The sequence below is a fragment of the Podarcis filfolensis genome, assembly GCF_964270895.1.
Source record: "Podarcis filfolensis genome assembly, chromosome: 10".
In the NCBI taxonomy this organism is placed as follows: domain Eukaryota; kingdom Metazoa; phylum Chordata; class Lepidosauria; order Squamata; family Lacertidae; genus Podarcis; species Podarcis filfolensis.
The window spans coordinates 48,800,720-48,820,379 of record NC_139612.1 but is presented as its reverse complement, the minus strand read 5'-3'; the positions used below and the strand labels follow the sequence as shown (position 1 = coordinate 48,820,379).

The following is a 19,660-nucleotide window of genomic DNA, read 5'->3' as shown; positions in this document are numbered from 1 at the left end:
ATTTACAACAATATCAAAATACAATAGTCTATTAAGCATTAAAAGCTTCCCTAAACAGGGCTGCCTTCATATGGTAATTTATGGACGTAATAGGTATCTAAGCCATTTGCACATGCTGCCATGCAACCAGTCCATGCAGAATGTAGGCACCCTATTTATAGAAATGAGCAAACCAGTGAAATTTTAGGGAGCAGGCTAGCAGGCGGGGCCCATTACTTACATCATAGGAGCCTACGCAACACCAAACACTGTTGCTGTATGTAGGTTTGTTTTTGTTTTTTAAAATTAATTTTATATTTTAGAACTCTACATAGGTTTTTTCTTTAATTTTTTGGGGGGCCCCCAAGAGAGTGGGGCCCTAAGCTATAGCTTGTTTAGCTTATACATAAATCTGGCACTGGGTGCATCTCCGCACAATGCAATTTCCTCTATGGAGGGGTTAAGCGCCCCCTATCTAGACTTCTGATTTCCCATGCAGTTTTTTACAATCGAAAGAAGCCGCTGTGTCAATGTTGTGGGTGAGCATGGGGTGCCTGGGGACCTTCTATGCATACGAAGAGGTCGTGGTGGTGGGGACAACAACAGGACAGCAGCCCACGCCTCTTCACGCTGCCGTACTGGCAGCCGCCATCTTAAGCCTTTCCGCCTCCTGCATCTTTTCCGCTCCGTTCAAGGCTTTTGGCGCCAAAACCTTCTCCAACTGCGGCTTAGTCATTTCATCAAAGAAAAAAGCAGGCAAAGGGGCGTGGTCTCATTTCTCCTTCCTCCAATCGGCTTCGACGCCTACCGGCGTCTCTTTCTCGCGATCGGAAAAGGCGGGGTTAAGCCGCTTGCGCCTGAAACCAATCACGAAGCTCTTAGGCCCTTTGGCCCAATGGGAGCGAGCGGTGCGGTGACAATAGGCGGGTTAATTTTTCTTTTTGCCGCGAAAACGTCTGGCGTTCTCTTCGCGCCGAGGGGGTGGAAGTTTGTTTCTCCCGGGAATCGAGTTTGTGGCTGGAGAAGCAGGTGGGTGCATTCGGGGTTTGCCAGCCCGGGAGGGGGGAGGGGGAAGCGGCTCTCGATTGCTTGTTTGAGTGGGGGGCAAGTAAGTCGCTTTTACCACTGGGATGTCGGATGCAAGGCCGCGGAAGTGGCCCCTCGCTCCCTAACCTTATTGTCTCCATATCCGGGACCTCTTCTCCTATTGATGGCCTGGCAATGTCAGAATCTGACTTTTTGAAAGAACACGCAAAAAAGGAAAAGTCCAACTGACTGTTGCACTGTGGCTTTGTACATGCTCAGATGCACTTTTTATCTTTCTGGGTACTCTGCTGTGGTTTGGATTAGGTCAGGGGTCAGCAAACTTTTTCAGCAGGGGGCCGGTCCACTGTCCCTCAGACCTTGTGGGGGGGTCAGGCTATTTTTTTGGGGGGGGGAGAAATGAACAAATTCCTATGCCCCACAAATAACCCAGAGATGCATTTTAAATAAAAGGGCACATTCTACTCATGTAAAAACAAGCTGATTCCTGGACTGTCCACAGGCCAGATTTAGAAGGCGATTGGGCCAGATCTGGCCCCTGGGCCTTAGTTTGCCTACCCATGGATTAGGTCTTAGATGCCAACCCGTGTCTGGTCTCTTTTCCCTTTTGTTCTTTTACAGATCCTTCCTTTTCCGTACAGGGAATCGTCATGTCTGGTTTTGATGACCCTGGCATCTTCTACAGTGACAGCTTCGGTGGGGACCCAGTAGCTGATGAGGGGCAAGTCCGAAAGTCCCAGCTGCAAAAACGTTTCAAAGAGTTTTTAAGACAATATCGGGTTGGAACAGACCGGACTGGCTTCACCTTCAAATACAGGTGCCTTCTTCCTTTTTTTGTACCCATTTAACTTGAAGGCTAAAATGCTGCACAGTATCTACTTATCTAGGAGTAAACCCCCCTTTGAACTTGGTAGGACTTAACTCCTGAGTAGATAAGTGTAGCATTGTGCTTTTAATGTATTGTGCTTTGCATCTGTTACTGGTTTGGATTAGTATGGCTCTGTTTACTGTATTTATAGGCTGTCCTGTGACAAAGTTCTCAGGGTCTTATGGCACCTTAAGGTAAAGGTAAAGGGACCCCTGACCATTAGGTCCAGTCGTGACTGACTCTGGGGTTGCAGCGCTCATCTCACTGTATTGGCCGAGGCCAATACAGCTTCCGGGTCATGTGGCCAGCATAACTAAGCTGCTTCTGGCGAACCAGAGCAGCGCACAGAAACGCCGTTTACCTTCCCGCCGGAGCAGTACCTGTTTATTTACTTGCACTTTGACGTGCTTTCAAACTGCTAGGTTGGCAGGAGCAGGGACCAAGCAACGGGAGCTCACCCTGTCGCGGGGATTCAAACCGCATGAGCCATCTGACAAATTGTTGCAAGGCTCTTGGATTGTTTTCACTGCAAGAGGCTAACATGGCTACTACCCCTTTGCAAAGTTCTCAAGGCAGCTACCAATCAGGGGGGAAAATAAGATTAAATAACAAAAACACAGAGCATGAACACAGTAGAATATTAGTGTGTACTAGGGTGTGAGCTTGTCACTTTTAAGTCCTGCCAAACTAAACTTGTTTTCTCCCCCCCCCCCCCGCAATCTCAAGAGATGAGCTTAAGCGGCATTACAACCTGGGGGAGTACTGGATTGAGGTGGAGATGGAGGACTTGGCAAGCTTTGATGAGGACCTGGCAGACTACCTGTTCAAGCAGCCTGCTGAGCACCTGCAGCTGGTATGTATGGGGCAAGGGTGAGAAGGGCTGGGAGACAGAAATAGTGGGTTGCAGTCAGATGAACGTGGACAGCACTGATTTATTATTAGTTATTACATATTATATTCCACCTTTCCTCCAAAGAGACCAAGGTTGTATGCCTTATTCTCCCCTTCCCTTCTCCATATTATCCTCACAACAACCCTGTGAGGTTGGTTAGGCTGAGAGTTGGGTACTGGCCTAAGGTCACCCAATGAGTCTCATGGCCAAGTAGGGATTTGAACCCTTGTCTCTCAGGTCGTAGTCCAACCACTACACCATACTGGCTCTCCCCAAGGGGGATCTGAAACAAAATATTGCTGACCAGTTATGCCCTACTCTGTTCCGTTCCCCCCCTTCTTTTCTTTTTGCTCATTCAACCATCACTTAGCATGCTCAGTTCTTCTTTGGTAGTCTTGGGCTTTTTGCCCCTGCCCAATGTACTTCTGCTGATACCTCCCTCATACTTCTTAGCGGCTTCATTTCTGTTGACACTAACCACCTGAGCTTGCTAACAAAGGGAGTGATAGCCATTGGCTTCTGATGTTCTGAGCAGCACCGTTCTTTTTCTCAGCTAGAGGAAGCAGCAAAGGAGGTGGCTGATGAAATAACACGCCCTCGTCCAACAGGAGAGGAGACTCTTCAAGACATTCAAGTCATGCTGAGGTCGGATGCCAATCCAGCCAATATCCGCAGTCTCAAGGTGAGCTGGGTGGATTCACTATGATAGACTGAAGAGGAGAAGCTACAGTAGAGCATTTAGATGTGGAGAAACCCTTTGGAAAAAACACATGGTCTTGCTCGAAGCCTCATAGCGAGTCAGTAGAAGTGGGTGACAAGCATTAGTTTTGCAAAGCTAAAACTAATGTGGATCCCCTCTGCATCCATAAGCCTTGTAAACAAGGAAATGGTGGTAACCACCTATCATTTGCTTGACCCAGGAAGTTTGATGGCTCCCTCTCTCTGTGTGGGCAGGGAGACAGCAGTCCTTAAATTCACATAGGAAGCTGCCCCTGGAAATTTTCATGCCTATGTCCAAATCTTCCACAATTCTCAGCTTTGAAAATAAAATCTTTTAAAAACCATATTCTGTGGTCAAGTATGTTTGGCACATTGTGTACATTCATTAAATGTTTTGATTTGCATTCTTGGCTTTATTTCCCCATTTACCTACCTCCATTTAGAAACGGGAACATTTCGAGTTTTTAAAAACTGATTTTGTTAGGTACAGGGGAAGAGAAATTGGGATTTGTGGATTTATTGCATTTGGCTCTGAACACTTCAGGGTGCAATTTGCAGCTGTTTCCTTTGGAGCTCGTGTTTCCCTCCTGCTTGCTTTGCAGTCGGAGCAGATGTCTCATCTGGTGAAGATCCCAGGAATCATCATTGCTGCAACTGCTGTGAGAGCCAAAGCCACCAGGATCACCATCCAGTGTCGCACATGCCGAAACATCATCCCCAACATTGCCTTGCGCCCTGGCCTGGAAGGATACGCTCTTCCTCGGAAATGCAGCACGTAAGGCTGAAAGTCCCTTTCCCAGTGCATCTCTTCTCTTGTTTGTCTGCCCCATCTCACGTGCAAAATCCTCCTGCAGTGCAACCCTGTACACGCCCAGCTGAATTGCATTATTTAGAGCTTGCTCTCAGGACACTGGAATTTAGTGGACCTTACTGCCAAGAAACCAGGTACGAGTTTCTGCAGTCTTACAGAGCAATCTAAACTTTGCACTAACATGGCTCTGCAGAGGCACAACCAGGCCACCCACAGCAGATGAATGGTTGGGGGGGAGGACCAGGCAGATCAGCTGTGAGAGCAGCTCAGGATCTAGTGCATTTCAGTCTGGCCCAGCCCCAGAGTGCCCCACTTTAGGGGTTTGCTGGTCGGGATACTGTTAGGCATCGGGCTGAGCCAGGAGATGCAAGCAAAGGGTTGCCTTCACTCAATACATGCATGCCCCAGGGGAGGGTTGGATTGCAGCCCCTGTCATTTGTTTTATGGCAGAGTATTATGTGTGTTTGCTCAGACGTTAATCACACTAAGTTAAATGGATCTTGGTTCAGATAAGTAGCTGTGTTGGTCTGACGCAGTCGAAATAAATAAAATAATGTCCAGTAGCACCTTAGAGACCAACTAAGTTTGTTCTGGGTGTAAGCTTTCATGTGTACACGAAAGCTTATACCCAGAACAAACTTAATAGGTGCTACTGGACATTTTATTATTATTTTAAATGGATCTTGTTCTCAAGAAGGCAGCCGTAAGACTGTGACCTTAGCTTTGCTTAAGGTTTCCTGCCCTCTTCCTAAGATTTTTGATACCTCCTTCATGGGAAATGCAATTGTCCCGTGTTCTCAGAAAGGACCTAAGAATTAAACAGAACCAGCATGGTGATCAGCAGCTTTTAATCAAGAGCACTTGGCTCACTTGGGGGCTGTGGGCGACTTTGGGGCAGAAGTCCAGGGCCTCCAGATACAGAAGGACTGGCTTACCTTACATTTTGAAGCTGATGGAAAGATGCACAGCACCCACCCACATCAGTTGGTAATATCAGGCTGCTGAGCTCAGAGCCTAAAACTAACCTAATTGTACCACAGCAGAAGAGCAAGTAGTGCGTTGGGTCAATCAAATCCTTTTTACTCAGGTGTGGGGAACCTTTGGCCCTCCAGAGGCTGCTTAAATGCAATTCCAATAAACCTTCAACATGCACGATTGATGGCCAGAGGTGATGGGGTTCTGGTTCAGCAATATCTGCAAAGGTTCCCCATGCCTGCTTTAGCTGACTTACAGACTTTGGTTTACTTTTACTTTTCTCTCAGCAGTGCACAGGTAAGACAACCCTATATCTTTAGTATGTCCTCTGAAGGCTATCCCTTGACAGTTTTGTGAGTGGGGGTCAGGTGAATATATGGTCCCCACATGAAGCTGAGGTCTGTGGGTTCAGCAACCTTCCTTGGGCACAGTAGGTAATCTTGGGGCAGGTTTGGTGTCTCTTGGTTCTATTAATCTGCAAAACAGGGATTTTCATGACTTGCCAGACTAGGTGTCTTGGAAGATGACTTAGACAAAGATGATAAAAGCACACCACCGAGCGCCTTCTAATGGAATCAACAAAGGAAGAATGGATACAAAAACTTACGGAATATGCAGAAAAGGCAAAACTCTCTGGAAGAATAAGAAATCAAGATAATTATTGAATATTTACAGATGAATTTTGAACAGATAAAAACATTGGCAGGATCAGCAGTTTATATTTAAAGTAGATAATCAAATGAGCAAATTAAATGAATTTGGATATGCAGAAGATACTTAAAAAATTAAGGAATGGCAGAAAGAGGGGAAAGGAAGTCAAACTTTGAAATGTTAAAATGATTGTAGAATTAATAAAATGTATAAATTTGAAAAGTATAAATAAAAACTCTAATGTACAATCTGCTTCCATCTTCCCTGCACCCATTTCCCTCCCTCCCTCCTCCCCTTTTCAGGGAACAGACAGGCCTAACGAAGTGCCCTCTGGACCCATACTTCATTGTTCCAGACAAGTGCAAATGTGTGGATTTCCAGACCCTGAAGCTCCAGGAGTCTCCAGATGCTGTCCCCCATGGGGAGATGCCCAGGCACATGCAGCTCTACTGCGACAGGTGACGACTTCCATCAGCTGATTTAGACAGGGAACTTTGTTGTTAGGAAGAGGGGTTTATTTCTTGGTGGTAGAACAAATGCTTTGAAATCAAGAGTTCTCAGGTTCAACCCCCTAGACACCTCCAGGTAAAAAGTTCAGATAACAGGTGATGGGGAAAGAGCCCTATCTGAAAGCCTGGAGAGCTGATGGCAATCATTGTAGACCAGGGATGGCTAAGCTCTGGCCATCCAGATGTTGGACTACAACTCCCATCAATCCCAACTGGTTCCCATGCTGGCTGGGACTGATGAGAGTCATTTCTATGAGAATTCTGCATTGTTTTATGGTATATGATGCTTTTTTTGTTGTAAATTTTGCTGTGTATTACGCTGGTATTTATATGAGGGATGGTCTATAAATACTTCTAGAAATTTAAAATAAACAGTATCTAGTGGGGTCGCCAAAGGGACGTGGGTGGCGCTGTGGGTTAAACCACAGAGCCTAGGACTTGCCGATCAGAAGGTCGGCGATTCGAATCCACGCGACGGGGTGAGCTCCCGTTGCTCGGTCCCTGCTCCTGCCAACCTAGCAGTTCAAAAGCACGTCAAAGTGCAAGTAGATAAATAGGTACCACTCCAGCGGGAAGGTAAACAGCGTTTCTGTGCACTGCTCTGATTCGCCAGAAGCGGCTTAGTCATGCTGGCCACATGACCCGGAAGCTGTACACCGGCTCCCTCGGTCAATAAAGCGAGATGAGCGCTGCAACCCCAGTCGGTCACGACTGGACCTAATGGTCAGGGGTCCCTTTACCTTTACCTTTAGTAGGGTCGCAGGTTCTTAATCCCTGGTGTAGGCAGTAATCTAGGTCAGGCATAGTCAAACTCCGACCCTCCAGATGTTTGGAATACAGTTCCCATCATCTCTAGCTAACAGGACCAGTGGTCAGGGATGATGGGAATTGTAGTCCCAAACATCTGGAGGGCCAGAGTTCGCCTGTGGCTGATCTAGGTGGACCAAATGATCTGATGCTGATGTAAGGCAGCTGCCTGTGCTGAACCTGTCATAAGAATGGCTACATCGAACATTTGAGTCAGTTGCAGTGTTCTCTGGCTCTACAAAATTGGATAAAAGAAGGTACCAGTGCTTTGACACCTGTGTACTTTTGGGGTATGGGTTGTTAGATAATGGTGGTTCCTGAAGACATGAGAATATAGGTGGGCCACAGGAATGGCCCTGTTGATACTTATTTAAAACTGCAGTCCTACGCACACTTATCTGGGAGTAAGTTCCAGTGAACTCGCTGGGTCTTACTTCTGAGTAGGCATGAAATAAGACTGCACTATAAAGCTATTTAGCAAATTTGGAAGGAACCCAAAGACTTATTTTCTAGTCCAATTCCCAGCTGGTACACTGGGGTCAACCACCCACTGGCTGAATGATGCAGGAACACAGCGATTGCCATCTTGCTTAGGTACATGTATTGAAAACAATAACAACATTCTTGGCTTGTTGTTAACCACTGTGAGCATTCTAAAGATGTGCAATGGAAAAGCAACATAAAAATACCTGATAGTAAATAAAATGACAAAATTTTGTCTCCTGGGCCAACTCTGCAATATTTGAGGCATGCGTACTTGGTAAGCTTTTTGTCATTCAAGAGGAAACAAAAAGCAATCTTATAGTTCCACTTTTCTTTCCCTCCTTGCTTATGCTAATTGTTTTTCCAGATATTTATGTGACAAGGTGGTCCCTGGGAACAGAGTGACCATCATGGGCATCTACTCCATCAAGAAGTCTGGCCTCACAAAGAACAAGGGCCGGGACAATGTTGGCGTGGGCATACGAAGCTCTTACATCCGTGTGGTGGGAATCCAAGTGGACACTGAAGGCTCGGGTAAAGCTGCTTTTGTTTCTGGTTCTTAATATTGTCCTGCGTATTTTGTATTCTTGTGAACTTGAACCACCTGCTCAGGAATGCTTTGTTTTGAAGAGCAGTCCTTTGGTGTTGTGGCTGAGAGGCAACTTAACCTCACGTTAACCCCAGGCAATTCCTGTCTCACTACTCAAACTCTGGCCCACTGTGCTAATTTCTTAATGTGGTACATAGAGGTGCTATCAATTTGCTTTGTCTGTGGGTATTGAATTTTTTATTGGTAGAATAAACAGAAGCAGACATGTATATGCGTAATCAAACACATCCATCTGTAGAACTGGCACCTTTTAAAAGTGCCACATCATCATTCTGCACTTGTAAGGAGTCTGCCTTTTAGTGTGGCAACTCCTGCACTTCTGGAACTCCCTGCCGATTGACATTAAGTAGGTATCTTTGCAGTTCTCTTTCTGGGTCCTGCTAAAATCTTTTTTTGACTAGGCAAGCATAATCAAATGTGAAGTTACCATGTATCTTAATCTACTTTTTGCTTGCAATGTATACATTTAACTGAGGGTTTTATTTATGTTTTGATTTTTTTTAAAAAAAGCCACTTCATTTTAGTCTTTGTCTTCCATTGACATTTTTAATGTGTATTTTAGATACAGTGGTACCTCAAGTTAAGTACTTAATTCGTTCTGGAGGTCCATTCTTAACCTGAAACTGTTCTTAACCTGAAAAACCGCTTTAGCTAATGGGGCCTCCCCCTGCTGCCGCACAACTTCTGTTCTCATCCTGAAGCAAAGTTCTTAACCCGAGGTACTATTTCTGGGTTAGCAGAGTCTGTAACCTGAAGCGTATGTAACCCGGGGTACCACTGTACTTTGTAAACCACTTAGAGGTTTTATTTACAACTAAGCCGTATACAAATGTTAAATAAATAAACCTTCTCCACCCGTATTCTTCTGGGGATGTGTCCTCTCCTTTGTAAAATAGGGATGAAGTTCTTCTAAGTGTACAGAAAGAAATGGTAATGTTTGGGATGGGGAAAATATAAAAAATGGGGGCTACTGTGACATTGCAGTGAATGCTTAAAATAATTAAAATCGAGTGTCCTAAGTGTTTCTGTATTCTCTCCTCTAGGACGTAGTGTCAGTAGTTCAGTGACTCCTCAGGAAGAAGAGGACTTTCGACGACTCGCTTCCATGCCCAATATTTACGAGACGATTGCCAAGAGTATTGCTCCCTCCATCTATGGAAGCAGTGATATCAAGAAGGCTATTGCCTGCATGCTCTTTGGAGGCTCTCGGAAGAGGTATTGGCAATTGGCATGAAGGAAGAACAGAATGAGAATACAGTTAGAAGAAAGTGTCCTTTCATGTCCCCCTCCTTCCATGTTGAAGGAGAGCAGCCCATTTAACAGTTGCATTTGTGTCCAGTGTGTGTCATGACTACAGTGGTACCTCAGGTTAAGAACTTAATTCGTTCTGGAGGTCTGTTCTTAACCTGAAATTGTTCTTAACCTGAAGCACCACTTTAGCTAATGGGGCCTCCTGCTGCTGCACGATTTCTGTTCCCATCCTGAAGCAAAGTTCTTAACCCAGGGTAATATTTCTGGGTTAGCGGAGTCTGTAACCTGAAGTGTATGTAACCTGAGGTACCAGAAGTATATTAAAATGAAATAAAGGCCATGTTGGTCACATGTCTTCTTCACTGAGGATGTCTCTAGTTGACCTGGGCAGTTCCAGGCTCACTTCTCAAAACCTCCACTCACTAACTTGGGACATAATGCATTAACAAGCCAATCAAAGGACAGCACTAGCATCTGTGGCTAATTTATTGCCAATAACTTGGTAAGGTGGAATGGAAGAAGGTGCTACCCCTTCCCAATGGCCTTGAAGCTCTTGGCAGCTGCTTTTCGACAGGCTGGTTTGAAATATGTCAACTCTGTTCCTAACAGCAAACTTGGGTGGTGAGTGCTGACAGGTGGAGCCAAAATGGGGCTACTAAGAAATGAGCTCACCTTCTCTCCTCCTCTCTCTGGCTTTACTCTACAGGCTTCCAGATGGGTTGACCCGCAGAGGAGATATTAATCTGCTCATGTTGGGAGACCCAGGCACAGCCAAGTCCCAACTGCTGAAGTTTGTAGAAAGATGTTCACCCATTGGGGTAAGTGTCCTGCATATTGCCTCTTTGGGATTAAAAATAGAAAAATCTGTACTGCTTTATTGCACCAAAAAGCAATAGCCATACAATGCATCAGAACTACCCAACTGAATTCACAAGAATATAACCTATGGATATATAAAAAATGCATTCAAACTGATCTTTGATGGGCGTGGGTTACTGTCAGTAATCTCTGCTCTGTGCACCTCATTTGCAATACACTCTATGCAGGCTGCCCTTGAAAACAGAAGCTATAGCAAGTGCAGAATCTGGCTGCCAGGTTTATTAACTGGGGAAGCTATATGGGATCATGGACCACCTTTCTTAATAGTTGTACACCAGCTGCCTGTATGCTACTGGGCTTGATTATAAAGCCTTGTACAGCCCAGAGCCCAAATATCTGCAGAAGAAACTTCCTGACCCCATAATAGACGATTCAGAAATTTCATTGGGGGTGGGGGCTTTCCTTGCAGTTCCTGCCAGGATTTGGAGTGGGGTATACATAGAAGGCCCATCTCCATGATAGGGCCTTGACTCAGGATGATCTCCCCCTTTGAGATGTCTCTGTTTCCCACATTATTGGGTTACACCAGGTTTTCCATAAACTGACTGGGCTGCAGAGTGTATACATCTGACATGACATGCATCTCTCTCTCTCTCTCTGTTCCTCTTTCAGGTGTACACCTCTGGGAAAGGCAGCAGTGCAGCTGGCCTGACAGCTTCTGTGATCAGAGACCCATCTTCACGGAGTTTCTTCATGGAAGGAGGAGCCATGGTGCTGGCTGATGGGGGAGTGGTTTGCATTGATGAGTTTGACAAGGTACGAATCGGATGCGCCAGCAAAATTCTACGTTACCATATGTTCAATGGTTGAAGCAGGTCTCCTAGTACACCAACTTTCTCCAACGTAGAGCCTTCCAGATGCTGCGGATCACATCTCCCATCATCTCTGGCTTTTGAACATGTTGGCTGGAGCGGATGGGAATTTTAGTCCAAAGCAACCAGCATGCCACAAAAAGATGAGGTCAGGACAGTGTATTAATATATATTAAGTAATGCATAATATAAGCAGATGCTAAGAAGCCAACTGGCCCTAAAAAAAAAAAAACACCCACTAGGACTATGGGCAAATGGTTACAATCCTGAGGTAAAAGTTTTTCAAAATATTGATCATATGCTGTCTAGATTCATTTGTTACATGAAAGTTTTACATTCTGAAGTTTAAAAGTCGGTAGCTTGCCTCCAGCCACTAGTTAATGGATAAATAAAAATATTGTAGTGCAGCCCTCAGGGAGGGGGAGATGGGGTAGCATCTTTCATCAGTTGCCCATGCCTGAAAGAGCAGGAAATAGTGGAGATCAGGCATGGCCAAACTCGGCCCACCAGCTGTTTCGGGACAACAACTCCCATCATCCCTAGCTAACAGGACCAGTGGTCAGGAATGATGGGAATTGTAGTCCCAAAACAGCTGGAGGGCCAAGTTTGACCATGCCTGGTGTAGACTGTTTGATGCTCTCTTCCATTCCTATGAGAAACCTGACTATAATTTTTTTGGATTCTGTTTCTCCTCTCTCCTCCCACCCTCCCCACCCCCTTTTTTCGTTTCTATAGATGCGTGAGGATGACAGAGTGGCTATCCATGAAGCGATGGAGCAACAAACCATCTCCATTGCCAAGGTGAGCTCCGTTGCCGAGGCAGCACCAACCTTTTAGGCATGGTGTCCCACCTGCTTGCTTTAAGTATCTTCAACCTGTGAGTCTTACGCTTAAACTTGGATCTCTTATTGGGCTTTTAAATGGTAAGGACCCAATGAAGCGGGGTTAATTTCTTCCCACTGGCATGCAAAAGGAAAAACAGCTGATGAGTTTCCAAAGTGGCTTCGAGCATTAACCTTCACCCTATGGGCCTGGTCTGCATACAGCACTTGCACGTGGGTTGACGTGCCCATTGATTTTGCATTATTTACTGCCATGCTTTGGATTCCTGCTGACGTGACTTTTTTCCTTTTCGCCTTGGTTTCGCTCACACAGGCCGGTATCACGACCACCCTCAACTCGCGCTGCTCCGTGTTGGCAGCTGCCAACTCCGTCTTCGGTCGCTGGGATGAAACTAAAGGCGAGGAGAACATAGACTTCATGCCCACCATCCTTTCCAGATTTGACATGATCTTCATTGTCAAGGATGAGCACAATGAGGAAAGAGATATGGTAGGTGGCTGAGTAGCTCTGTGTACAGGGAAGGCAAGGTAGGGCTGCCTGCCGGGGAAACCAACTACCTTGTGATAGCAGAAGAGGGACTGTATCTTCAGACATGACCCTGCTTTTCGTTTATTTGCCATGGCACTTCTGGAGGATGGAATAGGCCCTTGACCCCAACAGTGTATGTTTTCTGATCGGCTTGCCCTCCTAGGTCGCATAACATCCTTGATAGGATTTAGCATTTCCACAGGCTGGGAAACTGAAATCCAAAGGCCAATCTGAACGAATCTTGCGCTCCAAGTCCCATATCTGTCCCAGAATGCTCTGCTGCTCGATGAGGCCACACAACCTCTCAGCCTCTGGCATGGGAATATTGTGCAGTCTGCCTGCACAAGATGATTTTATTTGCAAGGCTGCAGAGCATGCTGTAAACTGAGACTGCTTCCTAAAGGATAGATTATAACTGAGGACTAAGGCAGGGCAGAGCCATTGTTAGCGCCTAGCCTGCACTTGTTTAAATGAATTCTTTGCTGGCCATATGTTTCCTGCATGTCGAAAAGACTCCTGTTTGGTGTGCTTCGTGCTTCCAACCCCTCCTGCTCTGCGCTGTATCCACAGATACTGGCCAAGCATGTGATGTCTCTGCATGTGAGTGCTCTGACCCAGACCCAAGCTGTGGAGGGGGAGATTGAGCTGAACAAACTGAAGAAGCTGATCGCCTACTGCCGAGCGTGAGTCAATTGGGAAATTGTAGCACCATCACTTGGGAAGGATGGCAGGTGCTTCTAAACAAGCTGGATGGTGGGCTGAGACATAGCTAGTGCCCCTTTCTTGCTCTCCATGCCCCCTTTAACCAAAAGCAGCCTGAATAGCTGTGAATGTCACAATACTAAAAAGCCTTGTCCACCTTAGTTTTTAAAAGCTCAGAGTGAATTCTTTTGTTGCTCTAAAGCAAACGGAGGGGTGCCATTGAACAAATATTGATACCACCACTGTCCCCCATTCCTACACACACACACACACACACACACACACACACACATTTTATATATCATTTTCAAAAATCATTTAACATATAACAATATTTTAGACTTCCATCAACCACCTCTGAGGATTTTCCGTTCTTTATCGCTTATTCTGCATTTCTTAATTTCTCTATTACTCTTAATTAACTAATTATTCTCTTCATAGTCTTTCTTGCAGTGTTTCAAATAGTCCTTCTTACAGAACTTCTTGCAGTCCTACTAGTGTAATCTGTTCATTACAATTGCTTTTCAAATAGTTCATATATTTACCACTGTCCCCCATTCCTAACCCTCACAACATTTTCACTGTCATTCCTCATCACGTTGCATTCTACTGTCAAGGGCCATATCCCACAAACCACAAGGCCAAGTCTTCCAGAACTATGTGAAGGCATATTGCTCCAGTATAACCTTTATAACTTGAAATTCAAACTTCAGTTCCTGGAATTTGGGCTTCTGCTTAGCTGTTTTGGGTAGTGCTTCTGAGTTTAATGACAGTGCTGAGTTGTTGGAGATGCTGTGGGGAAAGCTGGATTCAATCTCCAAAAATCTGCTCTCAAAAGTATAAAGCTGTTTCTAGCTCGGGGTTTGAATGGGATGGAGACTCTTCCAGATGGGTGAGACTAGGGAAGATCTGTGGCGGAGCCAGTTAGTAGGGAAGCCTCTGGTAGAATTATGCTAGTTCGGTGCTCCCTCTGATTTATTAAGCCCTCCCAATGTCCTCTGCAGGAAGTGCGGCCCTCGTCTTTCTGCAGAGGCCGCAGAGAAGCTGAAGAACCGCTACATCCTCATGCGCAGCGGAGCCCGCCAGCACGAGAGGGAAAGCGACCGTCGATCCAGCATTCCCATTACGGTCAGGTGAGGTGGCAGCAGGTGTCTGTGAGGGACGGGGAGGAATGTAAAGGATGGTGCCTAGGAGGATGGCCTAGGAGGCCTCTTGCTCTTGGCAGGCTCCCTTGAGTGAGGCCAAGACAGATGCACTGTTGAGACAAGATGGTCAGATCTTTCTCAGGGAAGTTGCGTTGGATGACAGATGTGTGTCCTTCTGCTGGCTGCTTGGATCAAGTGGGGGCACAGATGCTAGATGAAGGTTCTCTTCAGGAATCTTGCCTGACTGGTTGGGCTTGGCCTGGGCCATGAAATGGGACTGTGTGCTGATGAGAAGGGAGACTTGGCTATGTGAGGCTTTGTTCTCTGCCCAGCCTAGTTTTTGCTGCACCTTTACAGACCTCAAGTGTAGAAAGTGTTACATGACTGAATGTTCCTGGCACAGGAATGGGAAACCTGTAGCCTTCCCATACGTTGCTGCATTAACTGCTCCCATAGTCTCTTGACCAGTTGCAGTGCAGATCCTCCACAAATAAATAAATAAATCCCTGCACATAGAAATCTGTATCTCAGTGGAAAGCATAGGTTTGGGTCCCTTCTTCCTTGTCATATACCTGCTTTATTTTCCTACGTATAGATGTGCATTCTGTGTTGAACTGCAACATGTCTAGGCTTAAGGACAATTTCTACCTGCTATTAACAATTGCAATTTCTAGCAAGTGTTTCTTCTATTCCCCGCATTTGATTGCGGTTTCGCCTCCGTAAGTTTCCAGTTCCCTTGCTGCGATAACCTTCATTTCTTTCCCCTTCGAGATACATACAGTGGTGCCCCAGAAGTCGAATGGAATCCATTCCGGAAGTCTGTTTGACTTCAAAAATGTTTGGTGGCGGCAGAAGTCACATTGGACGTTTGGGTTCCAAAGAATGTTCACAAACCGGAACCCCTCACTTCCGGGTTTGCGGCATTCGGGAGCCAAAACGTTCAATTCGCAAGGTGTTCGGGATCCAAGGTACGACTGTATATGATGTTTCATTTCTGCCATGCAGGCAGCTAGAGGCCATTGTGCGGATTGCAGAGTCCCTCAGCAAGATGAAGCTCCAGCCTTTTGCCACGGACACAGACGTTGAGGAAGCCCTGCGGCTCTTCCAGGTGTCTACGCTCGATGCTGCCATGTCAGGCAGCCTCTCAGGTGAGACAACAAAACAGCAGCACACTTGCACAACATCCGTGTCCTCTGGAAGTATTTGGGTATACATAGTCTTGTTGGAAAGATACAAAATGTGCTCTTTCCAGTGGAAAAGGCAGTCAAAAGCCTGTGCCATTGATTTACAAGGTGGGTCTAGGCCAGGCCACTTTCCCTTTTGGACGGCGTTCCAGAGGCCACAGGCCAGTAGGGTTTCAGGCAGGGGACATTCCCAGCCTTATTTGGAGATGCTGAGGATTGAACCTGGTATGTTTTGCATGTAGATGCACTATACCCCTAATCCACCCATCCCATTGTACTGTATTAACTAGGTGGTGCAGTGGTGCCTACATATTTTTGCATTTAAACTTCTGTAAAGAGAACTGCAGGGACGCGGGTGGCGCTGTGGTCTAAACCACAGAGCCTAGGGCTTGCCGATCAGAAGGTTCGGCGGTTCGAATCCCCGCAACGGGGTGAGCTCCTGTTGCTCGGTCCCAGCTCCTGCCAACCTAGCAGTTTGAAAGCACATCAAGTGCAAGTAGATACATAGGTACCACTCCGGCGGGAAGGTAAACGGTGTTTCTGTGCACTGCTCTGGTTCGCCAGAAGCAGCTTAGTCATGCTGACCACATGACCCAGAATCTGTCGGCAGACAAATGCTGGCTCCCTCGGCCTATAGAGCAAGATGAGCGTGCAACCCCACAGTCATCTGCGACTGGACCTAACGGTCAGGGGTACCTTTACCTTTAAAGAGAACTGCATTTAAATCTCTTTTCTAGGCGTGGAGGGTTTCACTACCCAGGAGGACCAGGAGATGTTGTCACGTATTGAAAAGCAGCTCAAGCGTCGCTTTGCCATTGGCTCCCAAGTCTCCGAACACAGCATCATCCAGGATTTTGTGAAGCAAGTGAGTTCAGTGGGTCAGGCAATTCATGGCAAGCTTGGGAGAGGCTGGCAGAATTTGCGACCTACGAAGCCACACACGACCTGCCAAACACTGATAATCCGTCTCTGTTTGTGGTCCTTCAAAGGCAGTAACAAAATTTTTAAGAGGCTTACACAAGCCAAGGGTTGCAGTATCATGAGATGCTATCCACCCCTGGTGTGTGCTTCAGAAATTTGGCCTTGTTGAGGTTACAAGTTGCGCAGGCCTGAGCTAGAGCCCTTCTGGACTACTACTTCCATTGAAGAGAAACTTTTGTACTGCTCTTAATGGTTTTACAGTGCTATACAACTGCCCTGGTATTTTATGAGAGGATATTTATATTCTATAAAAAGAAATAAGTACACACACCTGATCTCCTTACCCACATTTGTTGAAGAGCAACAAACTGGGGGATATTTATTTTAAAAACAAACACTTCTAGCTGCTTTCACGATTTCTTCATGATGCTGAAAGATCTGCAATACCTGTTTTCTGAAACAATAACACTTCACACTCAAGGATTTTCTACCTGACCTACCCACCTGCTTGAAGTCTACTATAACCAAGCCTAGAATTGACTCCCTATTTTTTGTTAACACAAGACATTTAACACACTTAACATAGTTGAGGGCTCTTCACTCGCTCCTGTTATGCTTGTGCCCTGCTTGTGAGACTCCCTGAGGAATCTGATTGGCCGCTAAGAGAACAAGACGTTGAATTAAATCAGCCTGATCCAAAAGCTTTTCTTAAGTTCTCACCTTGCTTCCGACACTGCAAGTCATCTCTGAAGCAGGTTAAGAGGGTCTGTTCACTTCATCTCCATGGGAACAAGCCAACATTTCTGCTTTTGGAAGCCAAAGTTCCCACACCCCCTAAACAGATTGCATGATGTCTACTTGCAGGCTCACAATGCAATGTATCATTGCCCAGTAAGGAAAGGTTCTGGAAAAGCTGCTATGGCACCCATGGGGGCCATAGGGCAGCTTTTTCATGAGCTGTTCACCCACAGCAAGCCCTGGGATGAGGTTGAACAGCTGGCCACACTCGCCATTTTGGTTTGGCTCTGAGCATGCCATCTTCGGCAAGCTGTTGGGGATAATGCTCTGAAGGACAGACGAGGGATGCAATTCTGCAGCTGAAGTAAAGACGGGGTAGCCCTATAAGCTGCCTGCATAGGAGACCAACTAGGAAGCGCATGAAGGGGCTCTGTGCTCTTTTGAAGGAAGGAAGAGGGGGAATAAGGCGTGACTGTCCCCACACGAGGATGTGGCTTCTCTGTGCAAGAGGACTGTAGAGCTATGGCTGGAGCCCTGCTTCTTGTTATTCACAATGCAGCCATGCACACCTACCACTGCCACATCCAGCTCTGACCCTTCTCTGCTCTCTCAAGTTACTTGAGCTGGGTGGACCACACTGGGAATGACCATAGACCCATAATATATAAATAGCACAGAGTGGAAAAGAAGCAGCAGCGTTGGACCTTCTCTGCCTCACCCACCCCACTTTTCCCTTCAAACCCTTCAAACTGTGTTCTTGTTGCATCTCAGAAGCAAAGCTCTGCTGGAGCAGACACTAATCTAGACACCCTGCATGATAAATTTACCCAGGAGCTGGTTTCTTAATTCACCCAACATCCCCACCTCCAACCCAGTTCAATTGTTTTTCAGCTTGGGTCCAGTCTACCTGCGAGATCTCATTCCATATATGTCCACCTGACTGCTTTGACCTATGGAACTGGTGCTGTCACAGGTTCCACTATCGCCACATTTGTAAGTGCAGTGGTACCTTTGTTCTCAAACTTAATCCATTCCGGGAGTCCGTTCGACTCCCAGAACGGTTTGAAAACCAAGGCACGGCTTCCGATTGGCTATAGGAGCTTCCTGCACTCAAGAGGAAGCTGCATCGGATGTTCAGTTTCCAAAAAACAAACCAGAACACTTACTTTTGGGTTTGCAGCATTTGGGAGCCAATTTGTTTGGGAGCCAAGCCGTTCAAGTACCAAGGTACCACTGTAATTGATATTTTAGTGTGGCAGCCCTTACACTTTGGAACTCCCTACCTGTTGACATCAGACAGGTGCCTTCACTGTGTGCTTTTTGGCGCCCACTATAGGTCAGCATATGCAGACATGTGGAATATTGACAAGTGGTTTTAAAAAATTTAAAAATCCTACAATTTATTTTAAATAGTTCTTTTTAAAATGTATTTATAATTTCATTGTTTCCTCCTTTTCATAAAACACTTTGAAGGTGGTGAGGTTTTTTTAAAAAAAAAACCCGAGTGGCATATGCATTTTGCAAATAAAATAAACAGTGGGCCTCACAGACTCTCTTCCTGCTCTCTCGCCTCCTTCCCAGAAATACCCTGAGCATGCCATCTACAAAGTGCTGCAACTCATGATGCGCCGTGGCGAGATCCAGCATCGCATGCAGCGCAAGGTCCTCTACCGCATCAAGTAGAACGCCATTTCCTTCCGTGAGCTTCAGGAGCGGATTGGCTCTCCCCACACTTGGCACAAAAGTTCTGTGAGTCCCCTCAGGCTGTTTGCTTCCTGTCCCCATCACAATGGCCCTTCAGAGACTGGCCCATCTATGTCTTGCGGATGGAAACTCTCCGTGGCACAGAGGCTGATAAGAAGAGCGGCTGCTGCTGCTGCTGTTGTTATTTTGTTCCAGCTTTCCCATTAAAGTGTCGCCTTGATGTTTTGCTAGAACATCAAAAGCTTTTTAGCTGCATTAAAACTTAATAAATGAAATGTAGTCATGTTTGTTGTGGGCGTGTGAGTGTTTGGTGGGCGTCCCAGCATACACGCAAGAGGGTCACCTTCCCAGCTTGTTTCTGCTAGATCCCGTTCACACAAGGCCTGGAAGCTTTTTGTTTTTTCATAAGATATTTATTAGAATTTTCCATTTTATACAAACAAAGAAAAAAAAGTAAAAAGAAAAAATAATAAAAACACATAAAGTTCACAACTTATTTTTCAATAACATATTTCCCTGACCTCCTCATGCCTCCCCTTCTTGTATTCCAGTTCAAATTATTTATCCAGCAAATCCTTATCTCATAGCATTACAGTTAAAAAAC

General features: G+C 45.9%; 1 protein-coding gene across 2 annotated transcripts; it reads left to right on the top strand.

Annotated features, from left to right (window-relative positions):
• The first annotated feature begins 899 nt into the window (after window positions 1-899).
• Window positions 900-19,339, top strand: MCM5 (minichromosome maintenance complex component 5). Of its 2 annotated transcripts, none has more exons than XM_083574013.1 (17): window positions 900-1,008; window positions 1,645-1,840; window positions 2,618-2,744; window positions 3,337-3,465; window positions 4,106-4,278; window positions 6,243-6,398; window positions 8,107-8,273; window positions 9,393-9,564; window positions 10,307-10,418; window positions 11,092-11,235; window positions 12,027-12,092; window positions 12,447-12,623; window positions 13,233-13,345; window positions 14,369-14,497; window positions 15,515-15,657; window positions 16,431-16,558; window positions 18,934-19,339. In XM_083574013.1, exons 2-17 carry the CDS (start codon window positions 1,674-1,676, stop codon window positions 19,033-19,035), a joined length of 2,205 nt encoding a protein of 734 aa, XP_083430139.1. In that variant the 5' UTR covers window positions 900-1,008; window positions 1,645-1,673; the 3' UTR covers window positions 19,036-19,339. The 2 variants fall into 2 exon arrangements, with proteins under 2 accessions (XP_083430139.1, XP_083430140.1); XM_083574014.1 differs by having other exon boundaries at window positions 910-1,008; window positions 1,665-1,840.
• Window positions 19,340-19,660: the final 321 nt, after the last annotated feature.

Excerpts from the sequence above, each read along its gene's own strand:
- MCM5 (XM_083574013.1), top strand. The coding sequence starts at position 1,674 with ATGTCTGGTTTTGATGACCCTGGCATCTTCTACAGTGACAGCTTCGGT. Across the intron at positions 8,274-9,392 it reads AGTGGACACTGAAGGCTCGG|GACGTAGTGTCAGTAGTTCA; the intron begins GTAAAGCTGCTT and ends TCTCTCCTCTAG. Across the intron at positions 12,624-13,232 it reads ACAATGAGGAAAGAGATATG|ATACTGGCCAAGCATGTGAT; the intron begins GTAGGTGGCTGA and ends CTGTATCCACAG.